The sequence below is a fragment of the Paroedura picta genome, chromosome 1, assembly GCF_049243985.1.
Source record: "Paroedura picta isolate Pp20150507F chromosome 1, Ppicta_v3.0, whole genome shotgun sequence".
Taxonomy (NCBI): Eukaryota; Metazoa; Chordata; class Lepidosauria; order Squamata; family Gekkonidae; genus Paroedura; species Paroedura picta.
Window position 1 is genome coordinate 157,368,131 of NC_135369.1, and position 18,576 is coordinate 157,386,706.

The 18,576-nt window shown below is 42.7% G+C and overlaps 1 protein-coding gene across 6 annotated transcripts in view; it reads left to right on the forward strand.

Annotated features, from left to right (window-relative positions):
- Nucleotides 1-18,576, forward strand: part of SNTG2 (syntrophin gamma 2) — a 349,056-nt gene that overhangs the window by 270,776 nt on the left and 59,704 nt on the right. For all 6 annotated transcript variants that reach the window (XM_077309803.1, XM_077309812.1, XM_077309826.1 and 3 more), the window contains one exon: nucleotides 13,386-13,502. In XM_077309803.1, coding sequence (XP_077165918.1) covers nucleotides 13,386-13,502 — 117 coding nt within the window. The remainder of the gene's footprint in view (nucleotides 1-13,385; nucleotides 13,503-18,576) is intronic.

An 18,576-nucleotide genomic window follows, 5' to 3' on the forward strand; every position in this document is an offset into this window, starting at 1 on the left:
AGGAAGGAGTAAAGAGATCCACTTTCAGTATAGATTTGCACAGGTAACCAACATGTTTATCAAAAGCATAAATCTAATGCACTACTCCTGCTAATTTTTTTAAGACAAGTAATGTCTCATTTTTGAGAGGAGCAGCTTAAAATGACTTATAGTTAACTTCATGGACAGGCTCATATAAAGTGTATTACAATAGATTTCACTAGGGATTGATTGATAACAATAGAATATTTTGGTTTTAATACTGGGCTCAGATGTCCAATCAGACAAAGCTGATATAAAGTAATTCTGATCACAGCCATTATTTGAAGCTCTAGCAACAATGTAAGATCCAGGTGACATCCCTGACTATGCAGTGGATCCGTCAAGGAAACACAATCCTCTCCATGATAATCCCAATAATTTCCTGAACACCTCTGACATCACTATGATTAATTTGTCTGGATTAAGGTTCCACTTATTTGTAGACATACAAGTCTGGATATCTACTGAAAACCTCTGTTGCAAAACAGGGATCAGATGAAGAGCTCAAATAAAGCTGGATGTCTTTAGGATACTAAGACTGAACTCTAGATTAGGGGTCATCAACCCCTGGTCCGCGGCCCGGTGGCCAGCAGCAAGAAGGAAGGGAAGAGGCAGGCGCAGCTGCCGGCATGGCGGTGATGCAAACGCGCATGCGTGCCGTTGCCGCGCATATGCGTTAGCGCCCCTAGTGGTGAAAACGCGCGCCCGCAGTTGCCGCGCATGAGCGTTAGCGCCTCCTGGTGGCAAAAACACGCATGCACGGCAAATGCGCGTGCGCGTTTTTGCAGCACCTGGGCCGTCGGCTCTTCCCTCACTCCGGAGGTGGTCCCTGACCTGAGAAAGGTTGGGGACCGCTGCTCTAGATAACTGGTTGACCTCTGCCAGTGAAGTCATGTAAATGTTTAAACAGTATGGAAGGCAAAATTGAATTGTGAAGCACATTATAGGGAAAGTCCTATGGACAGGAACAATAATTTCTCAGTGCCATGGTGCACACTAATCCAAACCCAAAAATAATACAGAAAGTTACTGTGGTTGATGGTATCAGAAGTCACTGGAAGTATGAATACAGTTACATTCCCTTTCTTTTTATTAATGCAGGCTATTCAGCAGCAACCAAGTCATTTCCCCCCCAAACTAGGCTTGAATCAATATGGATCCAGATAACAGATTAATCCAAATTTCTATCACTCTTCCATGATTCTTTCCCCCTAATTGGAGGCTGGCCTATCATCACTTTAGTGAATAGGACACCTTGATGGGGCTTTAGGGTAGATGGTACATATTCAAACTGATCTCCAAACTGATCATATCAGAGGCAAACTACACAGTATATTTCTTGGTGTAGTGGTTAGCTTGGTGTACTGGTTATGAATGCAGACTTCTAATTTGGCAAGCCAGATTTGATAACATGCTCCCCCACATGCAGCCAGCTGGGTGACCTTGGGCTCGCAGTAATATCAGGGCTCTCTCAGCCTCACCCACCTCACCGGATGTCTGTTGTGGGGAGAGGAAAGGGAAGGCGATTGTAAGCCGTTTTGAAACTCCTTCGGGTAGAGAAAAGCAGCATATAAGCACCGACTCTTCTTCTTCTTCTTCTTCTTCTTCTTCTTCTTCTTCTTCTTCTTCTTCTTCTTCTTCTTCTTCTTCTTCTTCTTCTTCTTCTTCTTCTTCTTCTTCTTCTATTACACTAGTTTACCTGTGTTCCCAGTACACACAGAAGCTGTGTAGAACTGCTTCTTTTTAAAAAATGGAGAATCCAAATGGTTCAATTTCAGATAGTTCTAATAGGTCTCATGGAGCAGCAAAACTGTTAAAATTATCATGTGATACATCTGCTGGGGGAAATTAAAGCCCCTTTTCTCCCTGCAGCACCATTTTGAGCCTGTTTGTGTTCTCTTTTTTAGAAGAAGCAGTTCCCCACAGCCACTGTGTGGCTGCAGCAAAAGAAACAAATAACGCCATTTACCTCTCACTGTCTGATTATGCATGGTAGTGGCTATGCCAGGCCACCAGTGCTTCCTAGGCCCATTATGCATGGGCCATAATGCCTGTGTTGGCGGCAGCAGCACTTTGGGAAAAATCACCAGTAACGCTTGCTGCCGCCGCCAGCATAGGTGCCTCCCGGCTCAGGGATCTTCTGTAGCTTCCTGGGTAAGTTTGGGCTATGGCGGGCTGGCGCTGTGCATAATTGCCAGCACCAGGCCTGTCGGCCTGCCCAGCCCCAACTCTACAGTCTCCCTGTAGGGACACCGCACGCCCCTGCAGGCTCCGTGGAACCCCGGAGCTTGCAGGGACGACCCCCTGCCCCCACCTGGGCATGTGGAGGGGGCCTGGGTCCCCCCACTCCCCCTGGGCCATCCAACCCTCCCCCCGCCACTCTGGCTTACCTCCTGGTCCCAGTGCTCAGCACATGCATGCGGGCTATGACGGGGCAGCACAGCATGCCCCACCCCACCACAATGGCACGGCGGCAGTGCGCAGTAGCTGCCGCCGTGCATAAAAGGCCCCAGTGGTGGGGTAATATGCCCTGGCACTTCATGAGTATATATGGGGGATGAAATCCCTTGGTGCTCACGGACTGCTCCAGGGCGCTAAAGGTACACCATGCCTAATGGCGGTGGTGATGGCAGGGGGGTAGGCGGATACAGGGATCCCACTGCAGGATGGTGGGATAGATTCATGTCACTATCCCAGTATCATGGGGATGTAGACATGCCCATTTGGCTCCACAGCACTGCAAAGCTGAACAGGGCATTTTGTGTCCCTGTAGGGACACTGTAGATGTAGGATAGGGACCAGGCCTCAAAGGTCCAACTCTTCCCTTATGCACAGGCCTGCTGTGGCTGGGCCTCTGCTGGCTGTGGCAGCACAGCAGAGAACATGGAAGAATCTTTGTTTCCTTGCTTCGAGCCATCCAAGGGCCTTATTCTTGCCAAGGCCAGGATGGGGCCTGGATAGTGGTGATGTCATGTGTACGTGGGGATTAGCCCCACTGCCCTGTTGCCACCATCCCGGCCTGTCTGTCCTGTGCATAATTGGTCATTGAGAACCAAGCAACTTATTAGCATAAAAATTGCATCAATGATTGTAAAGGTGTGGCTGTGTTATTCTGCCATAGCTAAATAGAACAAAATCTAGACAGTCTGTTGAAGTGTGCTATAACCCATAAAACTTATATAGAAATAAATGTTGTTAGTCTTTAAAGTGCAACTAGATTTTTGTATTTTTAAATACTTTATTAGCTTGTGTATGGGGGTTTTATTGGGTTTTTTAACATTGTAACTCATCTCAAGCCTTCAGGGAGAGGTGAATAATAAATTTAAATAATAATAGTAAAAATAATCAGCAAACACTCATCTAAGCAATGGTGGCTTGAGAGTCTGGGAAAGACTTTAAATATTCTTTCCCCCCCCCCTCATATTGGTGTAAAATCATTGCATATTTTAATCTATTTTTACATTGGAGCTGGTTTGTCAAAAAGATATATGGATTGCTAAACTCAGATCACTAAAGGAGAAGCCATTGGCAGGGAAAGTTTTTCTAGAAGTAGCGTTGCCCTGCATTGGTCTCACAATATGTTTCACCCTTCGAAGGAGCCTTTTAACAAATTCTGGATCAACGTAGGGAGGGAGAAACAGGATGGTAGTCAAGACCTGGTCCATAGGATAATGCGCTTTGGCAACTGGATTTTCCTTTGCAGAACAGGAATATCTATTTCTAAAGTACATTGAAAGCACATTATCTATTGTGTGCAGAATAGGCCCAGCAGTAAAAAGGCATGTTTATCACAGAACTAGGATCACTAGGGGAGAAGCCCTAGTGGTAACATTTGCTAAAAGTATCATTGTCCTGTAATTTCATTCTCAGCCAAGTAATGATTAGATTGAGTCATCTGTATGGAAAAGTAAGGATTGGAACTGCTTTTGGAGAAGTCTGGAGGATTTTGTGCATATAGGCATGCCATTGTAAGCTAAATCGCCCCACCCCCTTTCCCTCCAACCTGTTTTTATGATACTCCTGGTTTTGCATATGTGGTAGGGAGAGGGAACGGAGTCTAGAAATTAGAATGATGTCCTAGAAGTTTTCTGTGGGACAGTGGAGGAAACAGTGGCCCTGCTCACTCTGTTAACACATCCTTCTTGTGCAAATGCAGAACTCTGTAGGGGAAAAAATTAATGCAGAAGAAATTCCAATTGCCCTAACTTTATATCTTGAATCTCAGTCTACTAACTGAGTGAGTGTTCAAAGCCAGAGTACAAAAATGACCTTCAGATTGCCTGTAAACTGAATTAGTCATTTTCTGCTCTAGCTTTGAACAGAGTAAGTAGCTCAGTTTGTAGAGTGTTAGGTCAAGATGTAAAGGTCTTGATATTGGGTCTTGGCAAATGGAATTTTCTTTGCACTAATTATTTTCCACCTTCAGAATTTTGCATATGCACAAGATTCTCTAAAATGAATGAAAGGAGTGACATTTATTTATCTGTTTATTTTTTTAATTCATTTGTTGGGCGTATCGGACTGCCCCTCTTGGCCCAGCTGCCTCGCGGTGGTATATATCATGTTAAAATAACATAAAATGAACAAAACACCATAAAATAGACAATATAATTGCCCCTGTGTCCTTACTAGCAGCCTCTCCCGCATTAATTTTTAAAAATGTAGACCAGAATATAGATACTACAAGCGAAAGTGTTGGGGGGGAGGTGTCTTAGCTGTTACTGGCAGACCAGCCTCAACCTAATTCTTTCCTCAAGGAGTCTCCCAGAAACTTTTGCATGTGTTCTCTTCCCTTTCCCCCTCCCCCCTCTTCTTTCTCATTTGCATCTAAAGGGGTAAAGAGGAAGCTGAAGATTTTGCACATGCTCTTTCCTCCCGTGTTAGAACAGACTGTGGGACCAAAGGGAGAGCTCTGTCTGCCTCCCAGGGTCCCTTCTTTGAAGCCCAGTTGAGACCACAGATGGAGGACTGGGAACTGGCAAAAAGGGCCATAAAGTTGACTGATGATTCAAGAGCTAAAAAGAGACCAACTGACTGGAAAAGAAAAGCAGAGTGATGGAGGTGGGCAAAATGTGAGCTCTCTGCAGGGACTGGAACAATCCAAGTTTAATGATCCACATAGATTTTTGCTAGACCTAGCCCAATGTAACACACACACACACACAAAACTGGAAAACGAATAATGGAAAACTGAAACGATAGTGGAGATTTGACACCAGTAAGAAAAAGGTGGAGGAGGGCAGAAAGTACAGAGTATAAAGAATTATATCAATATGAGTGCTGGAGGAGTAGCCTCCCAGATGTGGGGAAAGGGTGAGGGGAAAACTCTGGCAGAATCTTTATGCTTTTGAATTTATTTCAGCTAGAAGGGGAAAAAACATGGCAAAAGCACTATTTAAAAAACCCAGAGAAACAGCAAACTCGTGTAAGCAGGGTGAAATGCAGAACAACAACAACAAGAAAAAAGATAACCCAACAGAAATGCATGGTGAACCAAAGAAAAACAGTGCATAAAAGGCCAAAGTCTGCTTGGTCATTATGGCACTAGCTTTTGTGAACCAGATGTGAACCCATTCACAAAACCCTTCCAGGGCCATCAAGAAACCCTGGTTGAGAAAGCCTGATCTAGTAATAGTAGGATATATAGTATGAAAGTGATATAGTATTAGTAGACTGTAGTATAATGCCAATGTAGTACAATGCCAAAGGACTCACATACATGTACAATTAGATAGTTCCAAATGACTTTGAGAGACAAACAACAGTATCTCCACGTCCTAACAGGGAAGGACAAAACAACTGTAGGAAGGATGACTTTCATGTCCTATATATCATTGTGTGGTGTGATTATACATATCATGAATATCTGGAATCACTCTCTTACATTTTATTGCAATTTGTACCTATGTTCATTTATGTTTGCTGCAAAATTCACTCTAGAATTTTTACTCTATACATTTAGAACAAGTCAAATGTAATCAATCTTGTACAAGAACATTGCAGCTATTTCCCCTTAATAGATTTCTCTGTGAGATTTTTGTTGTTGTTAAGGCTCATATATCTGTCTTAATCTGAAAATGAAATGTCAGCTGAATAGCATAAACATGTATATCATCTTGTTAGAACTTGTAAAATGTTTACCATTACTACTCTCCAAATATTAACACTTTTGGGTTCTGACTTGTATAATTTATCATAATGTTCAGAAAATTGAAAGCATTTGTTTCGATGTTATTTTAGGTGGCAGCTAGATTTGTGTGACACAATTTCCAAAAACGTACACATTTTTGGATGGCTGACTTTTTAAAATGAAACATTAAATTTGATAACACCCTGTGCATGGTGGGTAAAAAAGCAGCCTTGAGCTTTGAGTTATATGTATCCCTTTAAAAGAATGAGCCCTTCCTTATTTCCCTGGAATTTTTAAACGGGGGTATTTTTATCTGCATTAATAGAGAGTGGTTGATGGTTGATGAAGAATTTATTGATGCAGTGCTTTGAAAAGGTTGTAAAATCACTTGGTAGTGGCTGCCTGTGCATTTATTTTCCTTACATGGGAAGAAAGTTGCTCATTGCAGAGAAGGAAGGTGCAGTTCATCCACTGCTTGCAACTCTTGTGCCTCTGCTCCCTGAGCAGGGTTGCCAGCTCTGGGTTGGGAAACTGATGGAGCCCCCTCCAAAGCAGCCATTTTCTCCAGGGAACTGTTGTCTGTAGTCTGGAGATGAACTGTAATTCTGGGTCTCAAACTAGACACATTATATAATGCACTTTACCCCCTCTTTAAAAAATGTATTTTTTTATTTTAAAAAAATGTACCTAGATCAGTGGCTCTCAACCTTCCTAATACCACAACCCTTTAATACAGTTCCTCATGTTGAGGTGACCCCCAACCATAAAATGATGCAAGTGTTCTTTCACAGAAATTAAACTGAAACTGACCAAAGGCGTGAAGATCCATTGTTCATGGTTGTATATAAATTGTAAATAAATTGGCAGGTGCCTTCAAGAGGAACAGCAACAGTGGTGGTGCCCCCCACCCCCGGCCAAGCTGCATACCCTGCCACAACCCCTGTGAAAGGGTTGCTCGACCCCCAAAGGGGTCCCAACCCCCAGGTTGAGAACCACTGACCTAAATTAAGGAAAAGTGGGGGAAACAGAAAAAGGAGAAAGAAATCAAAGAATAGGTGTCCTAAATCCATTACATTATTTTGTTGCTTCTCTAGCCTACCAGATTGTAAACCGTAGATGATACATCACATTCAGTTGATACTACACATTTCTTCATATTAAAATTGAAATTAAATCTACATTTTTTAAATCTCCCAAATTGCAAGACAACCAATCATTTTTTGCTCTTTCCTGCAAGAAGTCCATGAAAGGTTTCCAGAATGTCCTAAAGGAAATTATTGTCTTTCTCTGACCAATGCTGTTAGCTTAGCCATTTCCACTAATTCTAACACCTTTCCAATACAGTCTTCTGCTGTAAGTAGATCTGTAGTTTTCAGTTCTGAGCGCAAAAGTGTTTGGCAGACAGTATCATATACATAAACAAAATATCTTGGTTGTTTTCAAGATTATTAACTATCAAACCAAACAAAAATGCTTCTGCTCTCACTTTAAGATCCTTTGCATGCAGATATGCACTTGGGATAATTCACTTTCACTTCACTTTAGAAATAGATTTTCCAGTTTCACACAAGAAAATCCAGCAGCAAAAGCACATTGAAAGTGCAGTATCCATCATGTGTGGATTAAGCCTGGAAGATCTTGACAACCCTCTCCCTCCCCTTCTGTTAAATTTAAGACTGTTAAATCCCTTGGGGAAAGGCCTGGCTCTTTTTGGCCTGAGCTATTGGTAGGGCTATTTTGTGGTTCAGACACTACTCTGAATAGGTCTTACTGCAAGAATGGAGGCATAAATGTTTCGCATACTTTTGGTGCAATCCAAAACTTAGAATGGTGTTACTCTGCTTAAGACTGTGCTACTTTTGGGGAAAGTGGTGAAGATCTGCCAGAAAAGCTGACAAAGCTAAATCATCAAAAGAAGTTGTGTGCAAGTTTTAGAACTCTAAAAATTTAAGCTGTTGCAGCATGAATAATTTGCTCCTCAAAACAATGCCCTAAGGTATAATTAAACATTTTGAAGTACTCAAGATACCCTATCAATAACACTGGCATACCAGCTTGTTTCAGAAGATCTGACTCTTCACCTGAGCAAGTTTATTACATCATTCACCAGCTTTGATTGTCATTTATTTATTATTCATGTGAAACATGTAGCATTCCAGAGAGACAAAATCTGCAGCAGCTTTAGGTCCTTCCTGCGCCCATCCTTTTTTCCTCCTTGCATATAATTGCTGTCACCAACTGTTCATTTGTATTTGAATAAATAGACCAAACACACACCCTGAGTTGCCTGGAGCCAAAACTTTATTTGCCTTCTTCATTTTCTGTTGCAATGTGACACTCCACATGTGACACTCCACACCAAGTCATTAATTACTTACAGGTAGAACTTGCTTGCATTGAAGTCATTCTTTCCATTTTCAGTTGTGCTGTCTTACAATCCTACCAGCCTACAAATTAGGTTTGTGGAATACCTGTTGACTCTCCAGTGTTATACTCCGTAATTTGCCATGCCTACATTCTCATAATGATACTTATGATTTCCAAAATAAATTCTAATCATATATTGTTCTTCAAACTGACATTATCTCCAGGGCTTTTCGCAACTTTCTTATGCTTCAGAAAAGGGGGCAATAACATTTCACAGGCAAAAGTCATCATTGACGCCAAATTAAGTACATAGGTTCATTTAATCAGGGAAAATTGTAGGAGTGTTATATCTTGAGATCACCTGGGGATATCTAGCTGAAATTAATACACTGAAGACTCTCCCAGCTCATTCCCTATAATACTGAACAGGATGAGGGTCTATCAGTAGGGCAACAGCATAGATAAACTAGTCAAGTATGCAAAACAAATTGACTTGCATATTAAAAAGAAACATGCCCCCCAGTAGCCTAATAAGAACTGAGCATGTTTATTACTTTTATAAAGAAAAAAATAGAAAGAGATTTGAACATTGACAGTATTTTTGCAAGATCTGGATCAGGGAGAAATTTGACAATCACTTATTCCCACCAAACTGACATTCCTTTAATTAGGGAAATCCCAGACGATACTTAGCTCCTTGAAGAGCAGGTAAATATTTATACCAAAATAAATTAGCATTTAGTTGTAGAATTTATTTGATAATTTTAACTTTTTTCCCACTCAGTAGTGTGGACTCTCAGTGGTTTTCAGTGTCTTCTTACCAAAAAACATCTATCAGAAGTCACAAAAAGATGTTACTTAACAACTAAATTAATAGCCATTAACAGACTAGTCCATAGGGTGGGAAAGGAGGCAGAAAAAACAGCAACAACTTTATCTTTGATGACACAGAGTCTTTCTGCAAGCAGGCAAAATATATACTCTGCTACCATAAGCAGATAAACCTGGATACATTGTGCTACAATTACTTGCATATAAAGAAATTACTGGTCCTAAAAAAATCATTCTAGAATGCCTTCGTTTCACATTGTGCTGTTAAAAGTATCAATCATTTCCCACTTTAAATTCATATGCACTCCATCCTGCCACCCGGAGTCATAAAACTGGGAAACACATGACTGCCATTTTCAGACCTTTGGTAGATGGTGTCCAGAATTCATGGCTTTCAGCTTTTTCTGAGCAGCTGCAGGATTCTAGTAACATTGGGCTTGTCCGCCTTGTTAGAGAGTACAATGAATTGTTTTGCCTTACAATTCAGACACCCCTTAAGCTTATAGGTAACCAGCTGATTCCAGCCATTGTATCAAACTATTTGAGGGTGATTTAGGTTAAGAGCCGACACAAGTTATGGCTTAATCAAAATATCCAGCTCTCAAAAGCCTGCTTACAAGAAAATGGATTTCAATATGAAGTAACGTGACTCAGAACTTTTCCAAGCGGCCTTTAGATTTTTTCTTGTCATTTCAGACAGACTTGTTTTAGTAACTGGCCGCTAGCGGAATTTATTTACCTGTTCATACAAGCCCACCTACATTGGGTTAGTAAAGCTTGGTTGAACCGCTTTTAAGGGAAACTGCTTCCTTCTGTTTTCTTTCCCTTTGATATGCTTCTGAATCACTGTGGTATGCTGCTTAAAATATCTATCAGATTTCCTACCGTGCCACTTTTCCCACTGACTTTTTTTTTTTTTGGCACACTCTCAGTTGACTTGTATAGAGCAGGGGTAGTCAAACTGCGGCCCTCCAGATATCCATGGACTCCAATTCCCATGAGCCCCTGCCAGCATTTGCTGGCAGGGGCTCATGGGAATTGTAGTCCATGGACATCTGGAGAGCCGCAGTTTGACTACCCCTGGTATAGAGCTTAGGTTCTATAGTGGCACTTATATGTCTTGACTTCATTGACTCCAATGAACCACTAGAGTCAAGGCATCTCACCAAAATGCTATATTGGATTAACGCTATAGTGCTCAATTTGGAACGTAAAAAAAAAAAAGAACTCCAAGGAAGATCACATAGCAAAAAAGGGCAGCCCAAAAGCAACCTTGAAATGACCAAAGCGCTTCAGGAATGGCTCATTAACGGAAGGAAATTCATGGTATGAAACCCCCATCACTGTATCACTTTGCTTAAAAGTGGGCCAACAATGAATAACATCCAGTTTGGAATGATAATGTGAAGATCTTCTCATTCAGCAACCAAATCACCAAATAGGGATGCAAATGAAGTTTCCCCATAATCAGTAGTGGTGAACATTTTAGGATGGAAACAAAGTTGTTTCCAATTCGACTGGTAAGAAATCATCAGATTCAAACTAATCACACAGTCTTCTTACAAAGATACCCAGTTCTGTTAAATACTAATGAAATTCTTCATTCTTACAACTTTTCCGGAAGACTGCTGCAGATATAAATTCTTCAGATAAATTGCATTATTTGTGCTTGTCGAGTGTTAATTAATAAGAATCATTCTCCCTCTTTGCTACACAATTAACTCCTCAGAAACACTAGCAGAACACAGCCATTTTACCTAGTGGATTCATTTGAAATGTGGTGTTGGAGGAGAGTTTTATGGATAATGTGGACTGCCAAAAAGACAGACTGGGCTCCTGATCAAATCGAGCCTGAACTTTCCCTAAAAGCTAAAATGACGAAACGAGGCTATTGTAGTTTGGTGACAATTATGAGAAGACAAAACTCATTAGAAAAGACAACAAAGTTATGAAAAGCTAAAGGCAGTTGGAAAAGATGACCCAGAGTGAGATGGACTGACTCAGAAAAGGAAGCTTGGCCCTTAGTATAAAAGATAAAGATAAAGGTATCCCCTGTACAAGCACCGAGTCATGTCTGACCCTTGGGGTGACGCCCTCTAGCGTTTTCATGGCAGACTCAATACAGGGTGGTTTGCCATTCCCTTCCCCAGTCATTACCGTTTTACCCCCCAGCAAGCTGTGTACTCATTTTACCGACCTCAGAAAGATGGAAGGCTGAGTCAACCTTGAGCCGGCCGCTGGGCTTGAACTCCCAGCCTCATGTGCAGAGCTTTCAGACTGCATGTCTGCTGCCTTACCACTCTGCGCCACAAGAGGCTCTGGCCCATAGTATGGAAGACCTCAACTAGTATGGAAGTACTTCCTTAGTATGGAAGACCTCAACACATTTTGGAGATCTCTTCTCCAAATCTCTTAAGTGTTCTCTCCCAGCATGTTCATTCAGGTGTTATCAGAATGGGTGAATAGTGGGGGCCTTGTGATCAATGGTGAAGGGAAGAAACACTAGACCAGCGGTCCCCAACCTTCTTCTGGTTGGGGACTGCCTCCGGGGGTGGGGGAGAGCCAGCGGCCCAGCTGCCGCAGTTGCTCATAAACGCACATGCCCAATTGCTGCGCATGCGCGTTTTGGCCACCAGGTGGCGCTAACACACATGCGCAGAGTTGCTGCACATGCACGTTTTGGCCACCAGGGGGCGGAAACGCGCATGCGCGGCAGTTCCGCACGTGCGCGTTTACGTCGCTGCCGCGCCGGCTGACGCGCCGGCTGCCATACCGGCCTCTTTCCCCCCCTCTCGCTGCAGGGGGGGAGGCAGGTGCGGCCGCTGGCGGCCCGGTATGATGGCCTTTGCGGCCCGGTACCGGGCCGCGGCCCGGGGGTTGGGGACCCCTCCACTAGACTTCAGCACCAACTTCTGAGACCTACCTAGCACATTTTTATTATGTCCCTCCTCTGAGGAAATGGAAGTGCTGTCCATGTTCCTCTTCTCTTCCAGTTTATCTTCACAACTCTGCAATATTGTTTAGGCTGAGAGTTGGGGAATTTGAACCAGGGTCTTCCTACTCCTATCCTAAACAACAGTATGATATATTTGTAATTATGTGGAAGTCCCTTCCAAAATGTTGATAAAGAATGAATAATGAAGTTTGAATGAGTAATATTTATTAGGTCTGTAATGCATAATGATGGAGAGTAGAGGAACCATTTATTTGTCGCAGTTTCCTATAGTGTCATATTTAAAAATTAATGCTATTGTTCATTACATTCGTAGTTTTTACAGAATAATGAGTGTTACTCGAAAATAGGACTCTGCTTCCTTGAGAAATGTGAGAAATGCTTGCAGCCATAGGACCCAATACATAATGGAAGAGCAGCAAATTTCATTAAGTAACACAGGATCAGTCTTTATTAAACTGAACATGTAAAAGTTCATACTGTTGGTTTGTCAAGCTCAGGATTGTTTTCTCTGGCTGCCAGCAGCTTGTTCAGAGCCTCGGTCCTGCTATGTGAGACCCCTTAACTGGTGGCAGCAGGGACGGAACGTCTTGATAGCTTTAACTAGAGCAGGGGTAGTCAAACTGCGGCCCTCCAGATGTCCATGGACTACAATTCCCAGAAGCCCCTGCCAGCATTTGCTGGCAGGGGCTTCTGGGAATTGTAGTCCATGGACATCTGGAGGCCGCAGTTTGACTACCCCTGAACTAGAGAATACCACAGAACGGTGGCTTTTTTAGTTCATAACTGCGATTTCTATATGTACCTAAAAATATCGTTCTATTGCTAACTTTACGTTTCATCATCACATGTGTATGAAGGGTTTTCATGGAGACAAAGCAAAAACAGGATTCTACAGTGGAATGCAACCTATGCAGGATGCCCTTGCTCATTAGAAGGGGGAAACATACAAGATGGTGTAAGATTAAATGTTAATTTCTGTCCATTATGGAAGTGATAGAGGAAGCACAGGAATCATGCTTAAGGTAATATTAGTACTGACAGATTCAGCTGACATTAATTTTCAAAGGTTTTATTCTGCAGGTGATCCATATGGGGTGGGTGAATGAGAGGCTTCAGGGAGCAGATTCCCCGCAGCTCTATAAATTCAAGTTCCTGGCACTGAAGGGTTCATCGTTCTACATTTTCGGCACACCTCCGGTAAGCAACCATTGTGTATGTGATTATTATTATGGAAATCCTTTTGCCAGCACAGGAGAAGTCCCTTCCTATCAGATAATGAAGGAAGGTTGAATCTACAAAGGAAGTTCACAATAACTCTTTCAGACACCTTTAATCTTTTCCTCCCATGCATAAAACATCAAAATCCGCAGGAGCTGGACTATTCAAAGTTTTAATAATGGCCTGGGAGACTGCTTCGCTTTTCAGTGCAGCTTGAGACCCTGGTGGTGTGATCCAAGGACCCAAAGGGTCACCAGTGAACTATTACATTGCCTTTAATGTGAGATTTAAGGTAGATATGCTGGTATGGCATATTAGGACGATCAGGAGCACAATATAGCAGGCTGCATGGTGACTTTTGAATAAGCAGTGGGGCTTTTTGATATTTTTCCTGCACAAGCTGCTTTGTATCTTGGGGAAGTTTCAAAAGTCGTTTTGCAGCACAGCACTGTGAGTTAGAAGTCTCTCAGATGCAAAGATCTGTACAAACTTCATACACAAAGCTAACAGGACTCTTCTTGATTGTGTCCCAAGGTGAATCGCTTAAAGAGCTACTTTTTCTTTGCACGCTCAGTTTAGAATGCTGTTTTCCCTCATTTCCTCGTAAGCTGCTCTGAAGCTTTAGAAGAAGGAGATATGAAAAAGAGATTGGAAGGGATGGTGAGCATCTCAGTGGCATGGGCTCTGATTCAATATATCGAATGAGTCCTACAGTTTAATGCTTTGAATAGATTTAGTTACAAAAGCTCATAATATGGAAGAGAGAAAAGCATTTTAGGCTTGGAGTCTAAGCAGCATGAGTGTGGCCATACTAGGGAAGGCTTTTGTGAACTCTGGGGTTTCTTGATGGCCCTGAAAGGGTTTCCAGAATGCGTGGGAGTTAATTAATATATATATTTAATTGTTAAACATTTATCGAGTGATATGACCAACCATATTCTGCATGATTGCGCCACTTCTGGGGTTTCTCAAAGCCTGCAGACTGTTTCAGGGGTTTCTCAATGGTGAAAAAAATTGAGAAAGGCTGTCCTAGAGAAAAAAAAAACCTGCTTTCCCCCATTTGTCATCTTAGCACAGTATTCTTTTCCCTCTAAAATCCTTTGGGACAGTGAACCAGAAGGAGAAATTGGAGGGACAAATCAGGAGTCCACAGCAGAAAGGAATGGGCAAGGATCACCCTCCCATTCTTTGCAAGCAGGAAAAAAGGGGTCGTGCTGGTTGAGTTGCCTCCGCCCTCCAGGAACAGCACCATGGAAGCCAAACCAATATATATGACCTGTGGGATGATATTAGCTACCTTCTACCTCCTGTATAAAAAATATGATGTAACAAAAATTGTTACAGCCGCAACAGAAACGTGAGAAATCCTGTTTTTAATTAAGCAAATCAAATAAGGGTATACTTATTTAACTCAACTGAGACTTTGAAACTTTTATGTTCAGATGTAAGGCATGCAGTGGCAGCCAGAGCAAGTGTCTGGGTAGTAACAAACAGGATGGTAAAAGAAATCCAGTAGGAAGATACCTGCTCAAAACACTGTGGTCTGCCTTATGCATGTCTTGCATGTAAATACAGGCATTAAGATTGCCAATTCCAGGTTGGACAGTCCCTAGATATGTGAGAGTAGGATGGGGGCGGGGGGCAGAGGGAAGGACCTCAGTGGGGTACCATCCAGTTAAGTATAATAGAGTCAGGCATATATCTAGGGTATGAATGGAGTGCCAAAGACCTGACCTGAAGTGCATCTCTCCAGCTGGGCCCCCAAACAGCCATGTGTACTCTCCTCTCCTTGCCACTTGTTTTGGAACTGAGCTCTTGGTTACTGCTGTTGGCTGATCACCCAGGTGACATGCCCCAGCCCAAGCCTCATTGGCTCTCGCAGGTCCCTTGGCCCCTCACCTGCCAGCTGCATGGTGCAACTCTTTCCCCTGGTGGGGAGGACCATGGAATCTTTGGCATCTTTAAGTAGGGTGGGCTAGGGCATTAGCAGTGGGGCCATTTCACACACCCACCCCCTAGCCATCCTACCTGCTTGGAAGGCAGCAGTGTAGCAGGTACCCCTGCAGCTTATCCTTTGTGACCCCCCCCAAAAAAAGGCTGAATGACAGGGGAGTGGGAAAAGCCTCCTCAGATCTGTGGGGGAGGGACCCCTCTCTCTTTGGGCTGTGGCGAGACTGGCATGGCCAGGGTGCATGTCAAAGGATTGCCTTCCAAGATGCCAAAAGGCAACCATAGCACTTTCCTTGAAGGCCCCCTTTCCTGTCTGTGCAGGCTTCCTCTCTCTCTCTGCACTGGAAGGGCTAGAGATTTGCAGATAAGGGAAGCCTTGCAGGGGCATCACCAAGCCTCCCCTGTTTTACCAAGCCCCTGTCCACCCATGTCACCAAGCCCCACCCAACTGAGGCACCAAATACACTAAGTATGCCACTGAATAGAATTAATTATCCAACACAGTCATTCTCTCTGGAGGAACCCATTTCTGGAAATGGGTTGTAATTCTAGGAGATCTCAGACCCCGCCTGGAGGTTAGCAAACGTAATGGGCTTGGATCCATGTAATAGCTGGCAACTCACAGGAGTCTGGGGATCAGTGAAATGGAGGGCACCGTTGGTCAAAAGTCTTACGTCACTATGGGGGAAATCCTGGAAATGATGTGCTGCCTCTAGTAATTACCAGAAACTCTATGGCAAAACCATAATGTTTCTGGCAATTCCTAGAACAATATGATATAACCTCTGGGGTTAATCTGGATCAATTTAGAGTCTCAGGAAAGCCAACATCCCCAATTGTAAATGGAAGTTCTTACAGTTTTTGTTACATCTCATAAAGAGGAGGTCACAGAGGCGATACATAACCAAAAGAAACTTCACTTTTAATAGAAAACCACATCAGGAGAAAGCCTGCATTTAAACAAAACTGAGCTGGAACGTGAAACGGAATTTACACACTTCCTAGTATGCCAAGCAACAAGGGGATAATACAACCCAATTCCTATTTGTTATTTTGTTTCATATTCATTGGAACAAAATATTTTTTGAAAAATAAAACCCCGCTACACAGTAGATTATACAATATGTCCTTTAAGTTCTTTGTGTCTGTACACAGATAGATAAATGGCTCCCTAAAAACCGGAAACATGTACAAAGCTATGCCCATTTTATTTTAATTTTTCTGGCATTACAAGTATGCACAATTTGCCAGCTTCCTTTTATTGAAAAGAGCACCTGTTAAATAAAATGTGTTGACAGATACTTTGGCTCCCGATAAACAGGTGTGCTTATTGGAGAAAGCATCACTGCCATTAGCGCTAATTAGCACTTCTAATTTGAAGAATGGTCAAGAAGAATAAGCTGTTCTTAATAATTTCATTGAAATAAACACTCAGTGAAGGTTAGCCCTATGGAAATGGTAGGAAAAGTTGATTTAGCCCTTGCTCTACAATGACATACATAGCAGTGGCAATTCTGGGAACGCATTGAAATTTTTTATATTTTTCATGTTCTTAGGCAATGATTTTATCCTTATTTTTTCTGTCTTTTTATACTACATTTTTGAGGCCAAATTTAAGTGAACATTCTACTCTTTGTAAGATTCACTAGACAATAAATGTATTTGGTTTTCCTGTAACCATCATGTCATTTTATTTGTTCAGGTCATATCTTGGACTATCCAATGCTACCCATCTAGCAGCTATACAAGATTTGGCCCCTGCCCCTCCCTTTCCTATCATATCACCAAAGTCACTCTCACAGGGAGGATATCCCTATTTCAACCACCAAACTCATGCATTCCTCTTTCTGTTTCCACATGACATTTTCCTGCATTCATGTCCCAACCAGGGACAGCCCATTTTGATCTCTGTGACCGATTATGCATGCTGGTGGCTGTGCCAGGCTGCCACTGGTTTCTTGCAGTGGGGCAGCATGCCCCACCACTCCCTGTATACTAATGAGGGAAAAAATCCCCCAGCGCACATGGTCGGCCACGGAGTTGTGTGTGCACCTGGCTTGGAAGTGCAGGCACAAATATCATGAACGGGTGGCCCGAGCCCCAGACATGACGGGTACAAGTGGTGGTGCCAAGGACCTGGTCATTTTCTTTGTTTCCCTTCTCCCTGGGTCAGTCAGGGACCTGGCAGCTACTGCCATTGCCCATTATGCATGGGCATTCCTCAACGGACAGTCATGTGTGTTTTCACAGCAGGAAATCTATTTAAATTGCTTTGATCAAGTCAAAACTGCACAATTAAAATATAGGCCGGTACTTCTGCATAACATACTTCTGAAACATGCCTTTGGCTACTCCTGAAGCAACGACCACCACAGACTGAGGCAAAGACATTGATTAAAAGTTACATAAAAGTGACGGGAAATTCTCTAATTATAGAAAAGACCACACTGTTGTCAATTGTGACATGCAATTAAGTTAACAATTCTTAACTCTGGAATATGGACACCAACATATTACTGTCCTTGCTGCCCCGTATCTTGTTTAAAGTGCTAAAAAGAAGCAGAAAGGAAATATTGTCAATAAATTACATACCGTATATACTCGCATATAAGCCGGGTTTTTCAGCACAGTTTTTAGCACTTAAAAGACCTCCTTGGCTTATACACGGGTAATTGATTAACAGCCTGCCCCCAGCCAGCCAACAGCAGTATTGCATCTGCAACCTGAGCTCTTTGCAAGTGAGCTAGTGGCCTCCAGTTAACCTTTGCCTTAGCCTTAGCCTTTGCCTTGAGCTAGTGGCCTCCAGTTAACCTTTGCCTTCCTCAAAGAGCTTAAAAACTAAGCTCTTTGCACCTGAGCTAATTGCTCCAAGTTAACCATTGCCTTCTGCAATTATCTTGAAAACTTGCTCTGGCAGCTTGTAGGACATCAATGGTTTGACTGAGGGGTTCTGATATTTCCCTCCCTTCTTTTCCTAATCACTTCTTCCAAACTATTGTTTTGGTTTCTGTGGGTGGGGTGGGGTGGGTTTTGGGGGTGCTTTGGGATTTACTGTTTTTTCAGTGTTTCTTCTTTTATCTGAGGGGCAGCATTGCTTGCCTTT